Source organism: Kogia breviceps, chromosome 2, assembly GCF_026419965.1.
Source record: "Kogia breviceps isolate mKogBre1 chromosome 2, mKogBre1 haplotype 1, whole genome shotgun sequence".
Lineage (NCBI taxonomy): Eukaryota > Metazoa > Chordata > Mammalia > Artiodactyla > Physeteridae > Kogia > Kogia breviceps.
The window spans coordinates 63,536,020-63,553,398 of NC_081311.1; the positions used below are offsets into that span (position 1 = coordinate 63,536,020).

Below are 17,379 nucleotides of genomic sequence, written 5' to 3' on the forward strand. Positions count from 1 at the left end.
ATGGAGGACAGAGTGGTGACCTTCCAGCTGCCTGCAGTGCTGTCCGAGAGGTGGGCTGGAATGTTCTTCCCCATTGAGCTTTTCGACAGCTTGCTGTCTGTCCACTTCCTCCCTCCTTGCCGTGCTCACATGTGAGTGTGAGCCTGGTGCACACTTGGCCCGCAGACCCGGCCCTCCATCCTCTGCAGATACGCTCTTCGATTGTGGGTTCCCTTTCCTCGACATCAAGCAGGACCTTGCACCCCCAGCCCCTCTCACTGGAGCCCACGTGATGAGCGCTTCTCCATCCTCTTTCTCACCAGCAGACTTCGTTTTTGGTCCTTAACCAGCCCTGTTTCTTCTCCCAGCAGAGATTTCTCCCTGCCCCCTTCCTCCTGAGGGGTGTCACCCACCAGTCTCAGTGTACATCCTCTGTTCCAGGAATGCTCAGGGGACCACCTGCCCACAGCAGGCCCCTCCTCCCCACCCCACTGTCATGGCCTTAGTCACATCGCATCCTGTTTTTCAGGCTGATTGTCATAACTTGCTAATTGATCTCCTCAGACCTGGGGCTGAAGCTGGTGACGTGTGAGCTAGGTAGAATCTGGTCGCAGCGTTTGCTTAGTGTGGTGCTTAAATAATTTTGTTTAGTTCTTTTAATGTGGCCTGTGCTTACCGATTACCCAGAGGTGTACCCACCGTTTCTGGTTACTGTGCACCTGCCCAGCTTCCCACAGCTACATCATCCACCTGGCCCTTTGAGTTTGAAACCCTGCCTTTACAAGGGCTGAGACCATATCTGTCTGTCTGTCTCTCTGACCATGGCATCCATAGCACAGAACATGTCAAAGAGCAGGAGGTCCATTAATTTATACTGTTGAGTGAACAAATATATTTACGAGTGAAAAAAAGTGCAAAACCAGTTGTTTAACATGTGCAAAAAAAGTAATCATGGTTATAGGTGCACAGAATATCTCTGGAAGGATTCATGTAAACTTGGTAACAGTAGATGCCTTGGAGAAGGGAACTGGGTGGTTGAGGGGATGAGATGGAATTAGGATACTCCTTGTTCCTTTGGAATTTAATTCAAATTTTACAAAAATTGCAATTTCATAAAAGATGATTACATACTTTTAAAAGATCAAGTCTTGGCATTTGAGGCCATTCTTGATATGGACCCACCTCCGCCCACCCAGCCCTCGAGCCCCCCTGAATCTGATGTGGTCTCTCCTCCTACCCCTGCAGCACCTGGTCCGAGATGGGGTCCCAGGTCTCGATGGACGTGGGAGCCGTGCATGTAGTGATCGTGGGCGGGGGCTTTGGCGGCATCGCGGCCGCCAGCCAACTGCAGGTGCTGAACATCCCCTTCGTGCTGGTGGACATGAAGGACTCCTTCCACCACAACGTGGCAGCCCTCCGGGCCTCCGTGGAGAGTGGTAACGGGCTCTTCTCTGGGGCTTTCTTTTTTTTTTTTTTTTTTTTTTTGTGGTACGCGGGCCTCTCACTGTTGTGGCCTCTCCCGTTGCGGAGCACAGGCTCTGGACGTGCAGGCTCAGTGGCCATGGCTCACGGGCCCAGCCACTCCGCGGCATGTGGGATCTTCCCGGACCGGGGCACCAACCCGTGTCCCCTGCATCGGCAGGCGGACTCTCAACCACTGCGCCGCCAGGGAAGCCCTCTGGGGCTTTCTTTGTGACCGTGGTCTTGTCACCACTGTGGATCACAGGGTGGTTTTCTCCCATTAGGGCAAGGTGCCTAAATTCCACCATTAGACAAATTCTGGGGAATCTTAAGGTCCCAGGCCTTAAGCAGCTACCATACCAAAGGCCCCAGAAGTCAGAGCGAGAGCTTCTCCGAGGACCTGGGGCCCATACTGGTGCTTCAGGGGGTAGTGTGTACCCAGGGGCTGTTTAACCAAGGAGCCCCTGTTGGCACGCAGCTCTGGAAATGTTCTGAGTTATTCTGACCTCCTGTGGGCAGCCCAGTTTTACACCGTGACCTCCTCTCTGTCCGTTCCCCAGGGTTTGCCAAAAAGACATTCATTTCCTACTCGGTGACCTTCAAGGAAAACTTCCGGCAGGGCCTGGTGGTTGAGATAGACCTGAAGAATCAGATGGTGCTGCTGGAGGACGGCGAGGTGAACCCAGCGGGGGCTGGCCATCCTCAGCTGGCTTCAGGGGGCCCCTGGGATGTGGCTGCTGGTGGGAGGACACCTGGGCCCGTCTCCTCAGGGGCAAGGGCCCCCCATGCCCGCCTGGTGCCTGGCAGATAGCAGATGCCTCCTGAGCAAAGGCTGGGCCCCAGCAGCCACAGGAGAGCGGTGCACAGCCTTCCCTGTGTGCCGGGCACTGTTTTAAGCCTCACGTGATCTCCTTTAACGCCCACTGTGACCCTGTGAGGGAGGTGGAGTAGCCTCGGTACACCCAGAGGTTAAGAGGCTTGCCCAAGTCCCCATAGCTGGAGAGACTCAGCCAGGATTTGGACCCAGGCAGCTTTGCCCCAGAGCCCTCACTCTGAAAGCCAGGGTCCCAGCGCAGGGACCCCCTCACTGTCTGGAATCAAAGGGTAGGCACCACGATCCCACATCGCCCCGGGGGGGCAGAGGTTTTCTTCCCGAAGTTTGTGTCCCTCAGCCCCGGGGTAAACATGGTGCCTGGTGTATCCTTATGGGACCAGAGCTCCATCAGCGAGCTGCCAGCAGCCCACCTGCCATGCTGAGGGTACCCTCCAGCCTGGCCCTCTACTCTAGTCAAAGCTAAGGGGGGACTGTACAAAAGGGCTCCAATTCCTGTCCTCAATGAGTGTGGTTTAGTGTGAATGAATCAATCTTCCTTGAATCAGTTTTGAGGCTGTAGAATCTCCAGTTGCAAGATTACTGAGAACATCCTTATCCTGTGGTTTTGGGTCCATGAAGGCATCTCAGGCCTCCACGGGAGTAGTGGGGTCTGAGTGGGATACAGACCCTCCAGTCCCCCTTCCATCAGAGCAGCTCTGGGTTTGTCAGTTTTATATATTTAGGCTCCAAACAGAATATCTGCCCCACCCCACTTTGTTTTTGTTGGCCAGGATAAGGGGGAATTTTTTCTAAAATAATGGTAATAATAGGGAGATTCTAAACTAACTCCACACTGGAAGCTGGAATCCTGCTTATTCCCCACGAGCTGTTTCCTGTTGCCTGCTCACCTGCCCCACTGCTGTGGGGAGCTCTCCCCTCCCGTCCCGTTTCACGGTGGGCGGTCCAGCAGGAGGTAAGCTCTGCCTCCTTGGGTATTTCCTGGGTTCTAGTGCCATCTCTTGGTCTAACCAGTGATGGTTTTGCTCCCCCGCAGGAGGCCTCTCCCCCTTGGTGCTCCGTGCCTGGTGGAGCCTGGGGTTGGATGCAGGAGCCCAGGCCTGCCCTCACCATTCTTTCCCTTGCCCCTCCCAGGCCCTGTCCTTTACATATCTCATCCTGGCCACGGGCAGCACTGGGCTCTTCCCAGGCAAGTTTAACCAGGTGTCCAGCCAGCAGATGGCCATCCAGGCCTATGAGGACATGGTGACGCAGGTGAGCTTCTTGCTGCCCGGCGGCAGGACAGTGAGGGCAGAGCCGGGGGTGGGGGTGGGGCCCTGGGAGAGTGGAACTTCTGTGGGGATGCCCGGGGCTGCAGTGGCGCTGTAGAGATGGAGCGTTACCAGGAGAGGCTCCTGGGAGGAGACCTTTGGACCTGTCGTGAGGTCTGGACGTGAGCACCCAGACCTGCTCATGTAGTGATGGGCTCCTGTTTGCACGGGGCTTGTGTTTCGTAGAGCGGGCTTGGACCCGTGCTCTCAGTCACTTCTCACGGGGATCTGGAGAGGTGGGTGGAACGGGTCTGTCCCCACTGAACAGATGATGTGTGGGGACCCAGAGAAGGTCATACAGCTGTGTGACCAAGGCAAGGTCTTTCCCTCTCTGCACAGCTGCTGAGAGGCCTGGGGAACCTCTGGCACAGTCATGAGCAGACGTTAGAGTGGAGGTTAGGAACCCGGCCTGGAACTCAGGCAGATCCGGGTCACCTGCAAGGTGGGCAGGTAGTGAGAGTTGAGTGAGAATGCAGGGAGACACCCAGCAAGAGCTGGCCCCGAGGCAGCACACTTGGACCCTGAACTTGGAAAGGGTTCTCTACGCTTCTTTGGCCAAGGAACCCACTCCCTAGGCCGGACTCCGAGGCAGGGCAGATTTGAGGGTGCACCTTAACATTTCCTCCTTCTCCAGGTCCAGTGTTCACAGTCCATCGTGGTGGTCGGAGGAGGCTCTGCGGGAGTGGAGATGGCAGCAGAGATTAAAACAGAATACCCTGAGAAAGAGGTGGGCCAGTGGCCTTGACCTTGAACTCTCAGAGGCGGGCTTCTTTTTTGTCTGATGAACATCAGAATTTGCTCAGGGCCTGGGAGGGGAGCCCCATTACCATAAAGTGGGAGCGTGTGTTTCCTGTCTTCTGCTCTCTGCACTGGGGGACCCCTTAAAGTCCCATTCTGCTGGGAATTTTACCTGGAGAGCCAGGGTGCATCCTAGTTCAGTGAGGGGTTCTGCCCGCTGGACCAACCTGGAGGACCACCTTCCGGGAGGATACATTATGAAAGGTTAACTCCCGTGTCCCCTGCTGTAATGTGGCCTTTGTGATATAAACGTAGACTTTTGACTGCCTCTTTTTGCTAACAACCAGCTTGATCAAAGACACCCTCATCAGTGTCTTGTCTGGAGCAAGCACAGCCTTTTGGTCTTTAAGGGACAGTAGCCCTTGCCCTAGACAGCACGTAGGGGGACCCCGAAGTGTACACCTCACAGCCCATGCTGGGGAAGGACTGGCCAGCACTGCCTCTTTTTAGTGATAAAGGGATGGAGACCCTGCCGGCATCCTGGGGAGAAAGGGAGCAGGCTGTAAAGGCTCAGCCTAGGGCTGAGTGATGATCAGCAGTTATGGGTCTTTGAGGCAAGAGCTTGCCTGCAGCTGATGCCAGATCAGCTTCTGGGAGCCACGTGGAGCCTGTGTCTGGTTCTTTTTCCCTAGGGAAAGGCAGCTTGGTTTCGAAAAGTAAGATCAATATGGGCTAATTTAATTATATGGCTATTCTCTGACAAATTAATGGAAATTATTATGGGTGGTTCATGTAGAAGTTTATTAATTTTGATTTATGGGGTAAAGACTGGTCTGAAGTAGTAAATAACTCAGTATAATTCCCAAATGTTTATAACTAATAGACAAATAAGAGTAATAGTAGCCACCCTTTATTAAAGAGTCACTATGTGCTGAGTTACGTGCTTTATACTTACTTTCTCGTTTCATCATTACAAAATTCCTATGAGTAGGACTGTGATCCGTCTTACTGGGTCTTCAGGAGGTGTCTGAGTGGGTATCTGAGATGGGATTTCAACCCAGGCAGTCTGATTTTGAAGCGCAAGCTTTGAACATCACTGCAGGCTCCCTCTCACTTCACTGTGCTGACCCAGACGGCAAGTAGACGTGCCTGGAAGCACCAGTTTTAGAACCAGCCTTAATGTAAATGTCAGCCTGATTTACAGTTAGAATGTCGATGGCTTATATATAGACTGTATAAGTGCCCAAGGGTGCTTGAAAATAATTTTCCACGTGGCCCTCGGTGAGGTGTGTGTTGTGAAGCACTGGCACATCTGAAAAAATCCTACCCTGGGAGATGTGGGCTCCAGCCCAGCTCACCATTAACTGGTTCTAGCAGTGGGCAAAGTACTTCTCTGGGGCCTCAGTTTCCTCACCTGTAAACTGGAAGTTCGGGAGGAGGTGGGAGAGACAGGCTGATGTGTTTTCAAGCCTCTTTATATGAGCAGGAGACTCAGTGGCTCCTTCTCTGCCCTGTGGTTGTTTGTCCCCAGGTCACTCTCATTCACTCCCAAATGGCCCTCGCAGACAAGGAGCTCCTGCCCTGTGTCCGGCAGGAAGTGAAGGAGATCCTGCTCCGGAAAGGCGTGCAGCTGCTGCTGAGTATGTGCCAGGCCCCTCCTGCCCTGCCCCTCTCCCTGGCCTGGTGAGGCTGGGCTGAGGCTTGGTCCCTGCTCACAGCCTGAGCATGGCCGCACTCAACGCCAGGCTCTCTGTGTCCTGAGGTGGGGCTGCAGAGCCTGTTCAGCCTTGTCATCCAGCTGGAGGTGTGTCTCTCCCTAGGCAGGGCAGAGGCCCTGGTACTTAACGGGATTTTCCTGTAATGCAGGCAGCACTGTCCTGGCTGTTGCTTTGGACATAGTACAGGTGATACCCATTTGCTGAATGGTTTAAAAAGTCATATAAAAGGGACTTCCCTGGCGGTTCAGTGGTTAAGACTCTGTGCTTCCGACGCAGGGGGCGTGGGTTCGATCCCTGGTCAGGGAACTAAGATTCCACATGCTGTGTGGTGAAGCCAAAAAAAAAAAAATCATATAAAAGATTTGACCTGAATTATGATATCTCTTTGGTGGAGAGAATAGGTGTTTTGGGTTTGTATTTTGAGAGTGGTGGAGAACGTGGCTTCGGTCCAGAGCAGAAGGGACGAGACCTACCCAGCATGTTAGAGCGGGGCTTTCGCCCCGGGGGTGTGACCCACACACACACCAGTTCACGGGCCCGACCCTCTTACCTTTTGCAGGGCAGGCGAGGTGTCTGTCCTCTGAAAGACCTTCCGGCTCCTGGGCTCCGCAGAAGTGGCTGTGCAGCCCTCTGTCCGCCTGCACTTCCAGGCAGTGAGGAGAGCAGGCCGGCTCTGGACTTCCCTTGCTTACCCCTGTCGGTGGTGAGCCCAGAGGGCTCATCTTGCCTGGTTAGGAGTGGACATTCAGGGAGGCGTGGTTGAGGTCTTCCTCAAATAGCTTTTCCCAGAACCTCTTGGGAAACTTGGCCTCGCTTCCCCAAGTTGCTTCTTGGAACTTGCTTTCCATCGGATCCCTTGGGGCCAAATGTCCAGATTGTGCTTCTTGAGGTGGCAGAGCGGACCGGTCTCCAGGCCCCAGGCCAGCCCTGGCTTGGGCCCCTGCCTCGGTGGCGTGCCTGCCCTCTGCCAGCCTCCTGGTCACGGGCCTCCGCTTACAGGTGAGCGGGTGAGCAACCTGGAGGCGCTGCCTCTCAACGAGCATCGCGAGCTCATCACTGTGCAGACGGACAAAGGCGCGGAGGTGGCCGCCAACCTGGTGATCGCCTGCAGCGGTATCAAGATCAACAGTTTGGCCTACCGCAGCGCGTTTGGTAAGTGGGAGGCCGGGCCGTGACCCCCTCCCCAGGCTGCCTCCTCCCCCTCCAGCCCCCAAGAAGGCCCTGCAGGCCTCTCCCCGGGGAACTGGCACTTCCACCCTCCCACCCCCAGCCCCAGTCTCAACAGCTCATTTGGTCTCTTCAAACTTTAAATTTAGGTTCGGGGCCACTCTTGCTGGGCTTTCCTCAGCTGTGTTGTTGGTGATTTAGCCCAAGGTGGCCAAAGTGACCAGAATCTTCCAAAATCGGATCCCACCCCCTAGTGGTGAGAGATGGGAACAGGTTTCAGAAGGAAGAAAAAGATCTATTTTTCTGTTACTTTCCTTGGAACACCTATGCAGAGGAAATTCCAGGGTCAGGCCTTTCTCTGTTCACAGGTGTGCTGCTCTCCCCAAACCCTGACCCAGACGTTTGCCACTTGAGCTTGGAAACGATCATGGGGAGAGGGGGGTAATGAGGCCTCCGTTCGTAAAGCTGAATATTGACCTATTGAGCTAACTGGAGGTGGGAGGAAATGGACCCATGGCTCCATCTGTGAGCTGGAGGCTCAGTGGTTCCTTCTCGGGCCCCGAGGTGGCCATGTTCCCAGGTCCCCATCATTTACTCCCAGATACCTTTCCTGAACAAGAAGCTCCTGCTGTGTGTCTGGCAGGAAAGAATTATCCAATCCCAGAAGGAAGCTAGTCCAGGCCATGTGTGGGGCTGGGATCAAGGGCTTATAATATACAGAGATCCCAGGACTTAACACCTTATGGTCCTAATGGTATGTTTTCAAAGGTAAATTCTTTTAAGTCCCTTAAAAAGAAAAGTTTATCATCTATTAAAGTCCTGCATTTATTTTAAAAAATCTGGGGGCTTCCCTGGGGGCGCAGTGGTTGAGAATCTGCCTGCCGATGCAGGGGACACGGTTTTGTGCCCCAATCCGGGAAGATCCCACATGCCGCAGAGCGGCTGGGCCCGTGAGCCCAGCACAGGCCACTGGGCCTGTGCTCCGCAACGGGAGAGGCCACAACAGTGAGGGCCCCGCATACCGCAAAAAAATAAATAAATAAATAAAATAAAAATAAATTTAAAAATAAAAAATCTGATCCACATTCAAAAGGAAATCCAAGACTTGGCTAGGTTGTAACAATCGTCATAAGTGAATTCATTGTTAATCGTGGTAACTTACAAAGAGTCACGCGTGTTCTATGAAATGACACTTGCTGGTCTTTCTGACCAGTTTCCACCCCAAAATGGGGTGGTTTCCACTCGCCTTTGCAGGAAGAGCTCTGAGGGGGGACTTCAGGCAGAAATAAACCAGACAGGAGGTTTCCCTCTTGAGGATGTGCCTTTGGAAGGTAGCTGGACCAGCACCACAGCCCATCCTCACTGTGTTCTGGTGACCACTTCTTGAGGCAGCTCAGGATCTTGGTTTCGGGCTGGTTTTCTGGCAGGTGATCAGCTGGCCAGCGATGGCGCTCTGAGAGTGAACGAGTACCTCCAGGTGGAGGGCTACAGCCACATCTACGCCATCGGTGACTGCGCCGATGTGAGGGAGCCCAAGATGGCCTATCACGCCAGCCTCCACGCCAATGTCGCCGTGGCCAACATCGTCAACTCCATGAAACAGAGGCCCCTCAAAGCCTACAAGCCAGGTCAGGAAGCTCCCCACGCGGCACAGTTTTAAGAGAGTCGGGGTTAGAAACGGTGACGCCTTTGTGGGCTTTACGATGCCTGACCGCTAGAACACACTCTCAAAGCTGGGGACAGAAACCTCCCCCAGAGCTCTAGGAAAGTATGTCAGGGACTTGCCCACGTTCCTGAAGGCCTTACGCATTTCCCTGCCCTGACGCTGAAGGCCCCGGGAAGGGTTTGTGCCCTGGGAGTTGCAGGCCCATGGATGGTGAGCAGGATTCCAGTTTGGCGCATGGCTCTGCTTCACAGGTTCGCTGACGTTCCTCCTGGCCATGGGGAGAAATGACGGCGTGGGCCAGATCAGTGGCTTCTACGTGGGGCGGCTCATGGTTCGGCTGGCCAAGAGCCGGGACCTGTTGGTCTCCACGAGCTGGAAAACCATGCGGCAGTCTCCACCCTGATGGGGAGGCTGGGTGGGAGATAGGTACCGCCACCGCCCGGTGATCAGATTTCTTGACAAATGGTACCCGCTTGACAAATGCCAAAGGGCAAAACCTCTTTTCCTGGAGTAAGATGTCAGTGGTGTACTGACCAGAAACACAACTTAGACAAAACCAAAAACTGGGAGAGAGAGAGAGAGAGAGAGAGAGAGAGAGAGAGGGATATTGGTGTTAAAAAAAAAGGCACCCTTAAAGGAGTCTTTCTGGGTTTCAAAGGTCTACTTGCACTTGTGCTGGATGAATGGTTCACTTGGTCCTGGGGAGGGCACAGCCCACCTTCTCTACCCCAGCCTCCTCCTGTGTGTGTGTGTGTGTGTGTGTGTGTGTGTGTGTGTGTGTGTGTGTGTGTGTGTGTGTGTGTGTGCGCGCGCACATGGTATATGGTGTTCAGAGCTCTCAGAGTAGGGGCGAGAGCTCAGGATCCTGGTGGCAGGAGGGGTCTCCCTGTCTGTAAGGGCAGGAAGGAGGGCCTGCACAAGGAGACCAGCTAAGGAAGTGGGACTCGGGTGGAGAGATGGCCTACATCCCCACCTCTCCATCACATTAGGAGGTGGGGAAACCTATAACATCCTGCAACATTCAGGTTCTTAATAGGAGCTTTTTTTTTCTTTTTGCGGTACGCGGGCCTCTCACTGTTGTGGCCTCTCCTGTTGCTGGGCACAGGCTCCGGACGCGCAGGCTCAGCGGCCATGGCTCACGGGCCCAGCCGCTCCGCAGCATGTGGGATCTTCCCGGACAGGGGCATGAACCCGCGTCCCCTGCATCGGCAGGCGGATTATTCTCAACCACTGCGCCACCAGGGAAGCCCTAGGAGCTTAATTTTTTAACTGTTAGTCCCTACCGTCTTTAATCTTCATGAATCTTTCTATATTTCTGTTTTTAGATCCTGATTATATACCATAGGTTGTATTTAAGAAGCGTTAGATAAAATTTCCCTCCTGGTGAGTCCGTCCTAATGGAGAGTTTTTACAAAGCGAACGGGTTAAGACAGAAACCTGGCCTGCCAGCTGCAGGAGGGGGTGTTTAAGGAAAGACAGCCAAGCTAGCATGACCGTCAGGTGGGTCGCCATGCTGCTAACATTCAGGGAGCAGAGGGGATTTCAGTAGGTGAACCCCTGCATGCTTCCAGGCTACTGTTTTAGGCAAATTTGTAAGTGACAAAACTCCAGCCATTGCTGGGGCAGGGGTGCCCTGTGGGAACCTTTGTAGTATTGTGCTTCTGGTTTCTTGGTCAACCCCAATGTCACTTATCTGGAGGCATAGCCATGTGGCAATAATGCCTGCCACCAATTATGTTAAGGTATAAAAATGACTCCTCTGGGAGAGGACTTCTAATCAGGATAAACCTATTTTGTGTGTGTGTGTGTGGTATGCGGGCCTCTCACTGTTGTGGCCTCTCCCGTTGCGGAGCACAGGCTCTGGACGCGCAGGCTCAGCGGCCATGGCTCACGGGCCCAGCCACTCCATGGCATGTGGGATCCTCCCGGACTGGGGCGCGAACCCGTGTCCCCTGCATCAGCAGGCGGACTCTCAACCACTGCACCACCAGGGAAGCCCAGGATAAACCTATTTTGGACCACGTAGGCGAGATCTCTAAGGCAGAAGTTTTTGATGAGTTCATCTGAATAAATTCAGGCCCTGCCCCAGCCCACCCTACCCCTCCCTGCCCACTTTTAATGGCAACCTCTGGGTACTTGGCCAGAATTCTTAGGATACCCGCCTCACAAGGGTTTCTTGGTCTGTCCTGTCTGGGCTGTGGCCCAGGGCTGTTCCATTTTGTTGCCCAGGCCTAAGTAGACTGTGCCTTTGTCCCAAAGGATGGCCACCCCAGGGAGGCTTCACCCAGTCTCCCATTCCCATGGACCACAGCCAACCAGGCTCCCCTTCTGGAAGTGGGACCTGTTGCCTGAGAAACACAAGGCATTCCGTGCCGTCTGACCTGGGGCCTAGCATGGTGGGAGTCTCAGCTCCATAGTGATAGGCCTTGTTCTATTTATAACATTCTTAAGTTTACACCCATAGGGACACAGTTCTCCAAACTGAGGAAGATGTTACAATAAAAGAGTATGTTGTAAGAAAGACACTGGATCTTTTATTTTTTTCCTTTCATTTTCTTTTTCTTTAAAAAACAAAACAAAACAAAAAAAAGCCTGAAGCAAAATCTTTCTAGGAGTAGTTACAGATATTATAGGGGTAAGGGTAGGGGCACTAAAACAGAAAGAAAAGCACCAGTAAGATGCCTTTCTAATTTTCTTCTCTCCATCACTGAATACAGACAGCCAACAAAGCCCAAGTCACTTCTTTGCCCTCTTCCCTTGCAAAAAGGAGAAACAGAAGATTTTAAGAATTTTGAAAGGATTTTGTGTATGTGAGTGTGTAAAAGTCAATGCTATAAATCTAAAACGAAGTCTGTTTTTTTAAAAAAGTTCTAAAACAACAGGAAGAAAACGCATGGAAAGAAACCCCTGGCGGAGACCTGGTTAATTACAGACTGAGGCTCTTTTTAAGAATATAAAATGCAGAGGGCTCTTCCCGTGGGCAGGACCTGCTCCTGCAGCCTCTGCTGCCCGCTTCCCTTTCAGCTGCCCTCCGCTCCCCTGCCGTCACCCTTCCTCTCTCCTTTTAAAAGATAAAACCCCGCTCCTGTGACTTTGATCCTCCTGATTCCGGATGGTGAGCGCGGTGGCCACCAGTGGGCGCGGGGCGGCTACTTGGCATCAAGCTTGGCCATCTCCTGCACGTAGATGCCGATGCTCTCGCTGTCGAAGAGCAGGAAGTAGACGTTCTTCAGCGAGGATGCGCTCGAGTCGTCGAAGTGGGCCGAGATGGCTTTGAGGGTCACCTGGGCTGCCGTCTGTTTGGGGAAGCAGTTTCTGTGCCAAAGGAAGAGAAGAGCTGACATCACTTTGGTCCTGGGACCCATGGAGTAACTCTGCCCTCAGCCCGGGGTAGGGGCAATGTGCTTCCTTCTCATCTTGGCACCAGGCCCTTATTCGTATCACTCGGGGTCTCACCGTGTGCAGGCTGGTTCACGCACGATCCCCTTTCACCTCAGTAGAGGGACAGCCCAGGAGGGGGACAGACAGGGCACATTGTCCCCACTTCACGTATGCCACACTGGCTCAGAGAGGCACAATGGTTTTAGGGCTGGCTGGTGAGCGGTGGCCTGTGTTTGAATCTATGTGGCCTGACTCAAGTCCAGCTGAGCTTTAAAAACTACCCACTCGGGCTTCCCTGGTGGCGCAGTGGTTGAGAGTCCGCCTGCCGATACAAGGGACACGGGTTCGTGCCCCGGTCCGGGAAGATGCCATGTGCCGCAGAGTGGCTGGGCCCATGAGCCATGGCCGCTGAGCCTGTGCGTCCGGAGCCTGTGCTCCGCAACGGGAGAGGCCGCAACAGTGAGAGACCCGCATGCCACAAAAAAAGAAAGAAAAAAAAAAAATATATATATATATATAAAATAAAAATTAAAAACAGACAAAAAAACCCTACCAACTCAGCATTTTAAAAAGCCAGTATAGGGAATTCCCTGGCGGTCCAGTGGTTAGCACTCCATGCTTTCACAGCGGAGGGTGTGGGTTCAATCCCTGGTTAGGGAACTAAGATCCCATAAGCCTCCTCGCAGTACGGTAAAAAAAAAAAAAAAAAAAAAAAAGAAAGCCAACATAGGTTTTATTAGTTCCCTCAAAACTGGTTTACAATAAACATATTGTTTATTAAAGGGCAATAATGTATGCTCAAAAGTACGTCTCCATTAATTCCTGTTTCATGCATTTCATGTTCCTCTCGCTAACCTGTGTGGTCGTGCCAGTGTAATTTGAGCAGTGACGATTCTGGGCAGGGCCCCAAGCCCCAGGATGCCATGGGGGAGCTGTGTGCCAGGGACGCAGCCATTGTGACACCCCTGGTCATTTGGGCTCAACCACCAAGCCCCTTGGGCGGGTCCAGGATTGGCCCGCCTAATAAGAATTCTTCTCACTGGCTGCCTCGTCCCAGCCCAGAACCTCTCGGCACACGTGGGCCCAGCTATGCAAAGAATTCAACCCGCAGCGCCTCCGGGCCAGGCTGTGGAGACCCAGCGCTGCTGCCGGCTCAGGTTGAGATAGGATTACAGCAGGAAGCTAGGCCTCATTCCTTCCTTCTTCGCCTTCCTGCGACTCGGCTGTAACAGAATGTCTTCAGAGTGTAAATCATATCTGCGCTACAGAGGGGCTTCTCTGGAGAAAGGGTGTTCAAAATTAAAGCAATAACTCACATTGGCCCTGAGCGTGAGGGGAGAGGCCCTGCTACGTGTGAGGACACGCAGCCTCATGATTTACCTGAAATACTGCTCCCGTGGCCAGTTGGGGTCTGTGGCAATTAGAGCAATCATTTCTCCAACCCCTAAAAGCAAGCCCTTGCTGAGAGCCTTTCACTTCTCCAGCCTCAGCCTCGAGGCTCTCCCAGCCCCAGAGCAGCACCGGAATCCCCTGGGGATTCTGCGACTGGTACCCTAACCCCGTGGGCTCTCTGCTGCTGGTCTGTGGGCCACACTTCGAGGAGCAAGTGCCTTTGAGCCTGCTGTTTCGGATCCAATGCTCTAGACTGGGATAGCTGGTGGGAACATGGGCTTTCAACACGGCAGGCTCTTAAAAGAGAACTCTGCCTCCTGCTCCTCCCAGAACTGGCTTTCTCCCTGCATTTCGAAGGATGGAAACTGCGTCTCTTGCTCTATCGCCTGGTCAACGTGCTTGGCTGCGCTGGCAGCCCTTGGTCACGTCCTCTGGGATGGCCAGACTGGATGTGACCAAGTGGGGGAGCAGCTGGTCCCCAGCGAGAAGGCTGGACAAGTGGACCCAGCACCCTTGCCACCCCCCTGGAGGAGAACATCTTACCTGCCACTGGGGAAGGGCGGGAACGCCACCGACTTCAGCTTCTTGTCCTCTGCTGCCGAAAGGCAGTTTTTGATGGTCTCTTCAAGCTGTTCTTCACATTTGTCGGAGCCCCACTGAGGGATGTGACAGTGGATGACGAATTTGGCTGCAAGTCCGCTGGACTGGCTGACGGCGGCTGGGACACGAGAGAGAAGTGCCGCAGGTTATTTCCTGCGTCTTCACCTTAAGCCAGGGGGTTAGGCTCAATCACCTGTGTCCCTCTTAGGAGAGTAGGAGCCGTATCAGAATTGCCTTTGACAGTTGGCACAAGCTTTGGGTAAACACACTGAAAGCTGATGTGACAGCATGTCACAGACTCTCACATGGTCTGCCTTCTGGCCACAGGTTCGGTGACTCTTAATCAAAGGTACACGGTGGAATCGTCTCTGATCCCTGGAAATTGTGAATGTTTCCTTACATGGCAAAAGGGTCTTTGCTGGTGTGATTAAGTGAAGGATTGTGAGATGAGAAGTTTACCCTGGACTATCCAGTTAAGCCCTAAGTGTAATCACACAGGTCCTAATAAGAGGGAGGCAGGGAAGTCAAAGGTAGGAGAAGGCTCTCTGATGAAGGAACAGGGGTTGGAGTGATGCATCCAGGAGCCAAGGAATGCAGGAGCCTAGAAGCCAGAACAGGCAAGGGACGGCTGCTCTGAGAAGGAACCAGCCCTGCCAGCACCTTGATTTTGGCTTCTTAAGACTCATTGTGGGGAATTCCCTAGTGGTCCAGTGGTTAGGACTGCGCCAAGGGCGTGGGTTCAATCCCTGGTCGGGGAACTAAGGTCCTGCAAGCTGCGCAGCGTGGCCAAAACAAACAGACAAAAAAACTGCCTAAAAAAAATATAGGTTATAGTAAAAAAAAAAGACTCATTGTGGACTTCTGACTCCAGAACGCTAAGACAATACACTTGTGTTGTTTGTTGCTACCAAGTTTGTGCTAATTTGTTAGAGCAGCGATTGGAAACTAATGCAATGGCTTTTTAAAAATGGACAAGCCCTCCCCTCTTGCCCCGTCTGAGATCCTGATTTGGTAGGTCTGATGCAGGCCTTGCGCTTGATTAGAGGACCCTCCATAAGTTTAGAACCGATCTACTGGGTTGTACACATCCTCAGGCAGGGATTGTCCTTTTGATCATCTCTACATACCTGAGGAGCCTACAGGGAGCAGGTGTTGACAGCGGGTTGTGAAATTGGATTATGCCTGCCTTGTCTCATAATTTCAGTTCATACTCCCTACTTTTATTCCCCCCCCCCCCAAACCTATTTCCCATCAGTAACAGAGCTGATAATGAGGAGCCCCAGGTAAGACCCTGTGGCCGTTGATCCCTGGAGAAGGGGTTGGGCCTGATCCACTGGCCACTCTGACCCCACACGCTGCTTGCCCCTAAGCTGCCCACCTTGTGGAGCTGGGGCTCTGTGCCACTCCAGGAGCCGGGTGTAGCAGAGGTCCCCAACCCTCCCGCAATGGCCAGGCTCTGGGAGCCTGGGGGAGTTCGCGCAGGCTGTGGCCGCTCTGGGCTGTGTTTGTAACAAATGTGTGTGTGTGTCTGTTTTAGGGCAGTGTGTGGGGTTGGTTTCAAAGACTTATTTGAAATATAGGATGCCCACCCAGCGTGTGAGCCGTGTTTCCTAGCGACGTCCACAGTGCTGGAGAGGCTATGACTGCACATGCCAGGGTTGGTGGAGACAAATGCAAGGGGCATCCCCCGCCTGTCAATTACGGCTGTGCATGCCTCACCTTCCCAGGGCCCAGCTGGTGCCAACCATCTGATTAGTGAATGAGCGAGTGAAGGAATCAGTCAATATAAATACTGAGGAGGCAGTGGGCATGACTGGTTGACTCTACGACCTTGTACGTTTGTAAAGCAGAAACAGAATGTCCCTGTCGGCCTTGTAGTCCAAGGGAACCCAGCACCCTGGTGATGGGCCCTTCCTACTTGGGGCAAATTCCCTGAGGTCCTTACTGCTCTCATGCGCTAGAGAGATTCCAGCTCTTTACACACCGGGTAATGATCATGTTACCAGCTGAATGGTATTCTTTTTTTTTTTTTTTTTTTAAATATTTATGTGTTTATTTGGCTGTGCCGGGTCTTAGTTGCGGCACGTGGGATATAGTTCCCTGACCAGGGAGAGAACCCGGACCCCATGCATTGGGAGTGTGGAGTCCTACCCACTGGACCAACAGGGAAGCCCTTGAATGGTATTCTTTTTAATGTTAAAGTCATTTTATTTTTTAAAAATAAATTATTTTATTTTTGGCTGCATTGGGTCTTCGTTGCTGCACGTGGGCTTTCTCTAGTTGCGGTGAGCAGGGGCTACTCTTCGTTGTGGTGCGTGGGCTTCTCATTGCAGTGACTTCTCTTGTTGCGGGGCACGGGCTCTAGGACCGTGGGCTTCAGGAGTTGTGGCTCGCGGGCTCAGTAGCTGTGGCTCACAGGCTCTAGAGTGCAGGCTCAGTAGTTGTGATGCACGGGCCTAGTTGCTTCGTGGCATGTGGGATCTTCCGGGACCAGGGCTTGAACCCGTGTCCCCTGCATTGGCAGGCAGATTCTTAACCACTGCACCACCAGGAAAGCCCAAAAGTCATTTTATTTTTTTTAATTATTTTTTTTCAAAAGTCATTTTAAATAAGAGGAATATACCACTAACGGCAATGTTAAGTCAAACATTTAATCAGGAAAAATAATGGCACACCTTCTCATCCGTCTGACGCCTGCTATTTACACTAGATTTTGAAGGTAGTCCATGATAGCATGTGAGCCTAAAACAAAGTATTTCCATGGCAACTGGAAATGGAAACCTTGGCTTGCAGTTGTAACAATTTATAGTGTTCTTTACAGGTGCCAAGGTCAAGGTCAAGTGATCTCGGGGCTTGGGACACTGATATTTGGTAGGAGCATCTGCTAATACTCTTTATGTGATGTAATGTCACTTGGTGAGGACCATGCTCTGAGGATGGCAGTGCAGCTGCAAAGGGCCTCTAGAACCTTTCTTCAGGCGAGCCCAACTTCTCAGGGTCACCACAGCGCAGGGGACTGCAGGGTGGCCCTTTGTCTGGCTGGGAAGCTGCTGCTGCTAATCCTTGGTCTCCGTGACACTGTGCTTTTCCTCCTGTCTCAGGTTCCTGCAACAGCCCCTCCTCCCCCTGCCTGCC

The 17,379-nt window shown here is 52.8% G+C and overlaps 3 protein-coding genes across 16 annotated transcripts in view; 2 read left to right on the top strand and 1 right to left on the bottom strand.

The window, feature by feature from the left end:
- The window catches only part of TYSND1 (trypsin like peroxisomal matrix peptidase 1), a 1,185,869-nt gene that overhangs the window by 21,255 nt on the left and 1,147,235 nt on the right, over window positions 1-17,379 (top strand). The window lies entirely within an intron of this gene.
- Window positions 1-17,379, top strand: part of AIFM2 (apoptosis inducing factor mitochondria associated 2) — a 130,029-nt gene that overhangs the window by 5,782 nt on the left and 106,868 nt on the right. For 8 of the 13 annotated variants that reach the window (XR_010838951.1, XR_010838950.1, XM_067025466.1 and 5 more), the window contains exons 2-8: window positions 1,225-1,415; window positions 2,001-2,116; window positions 3,407-3,526; window positions 4,217-4,309; window positions 5,852-5,960; window positions 7,038-7,190; window positions 8,633-8,833. Coding sequence is in view for 11 of the 13 variants with exons in the window: in XM_067025466.1 (XP_066881567.1) it covers window positions 1,238-1,415; window positions 2,001-2,116; window positions 3,407-3,526; window positions 4,217-4,309; window positions 5,852-5,960; window positions 7,038-7,190; window positions 8,633-8,833 (970 nt within the window). In the remaining 2 variants the exon portion in view is untranslated. Of the gene's footprint in view, window positions 1-1,224; window positions 1,416-2,000; window positions 2,117-3,406; window positions 3,527-4,216; window positions 4,310-5,851; window positions 5,961-7,037; window positions 7,191-8,632; window positions 8,834-9,122; window positions 11,393-11,739; window positions 12,926-17,379 lie in introns of those variants that run through there. The other 5 variants (XM_067025470.1, XM_059053269.2, XM_059053267.2 and 2 more) reach the window with 4 other exon arrangements.
- MACROH2A2 (macroH2A.2 histone) overlaps window positions 11,381-17,379 on the bottom strand; it is a 53,661-nt gene continuing 47,662 nt past the window's right edge. The window contains exons 8-9 of one of the 2 annotated variants that reach the window (XM_067025471.1): window positions 14,188-14,362; window positions 11,381-12,186 (exon numbers count right to left, since the gene is read on the bottom strand). In XM_067025471.1, the coding sequence (XP_066881572.1) occupies window positions 12,021-12,186; window positions 14,188-14,362 (341 nt within the window). In that variant the 3' untranslated portion in view covers window positions 11,381-12,020. The remainder of the gene's footprint in view (window positions 12,187-14,187; window positions 14,363-17,379) is intronic. The other variant, XM_059053272.2, reaches the window with a different exon arrangement.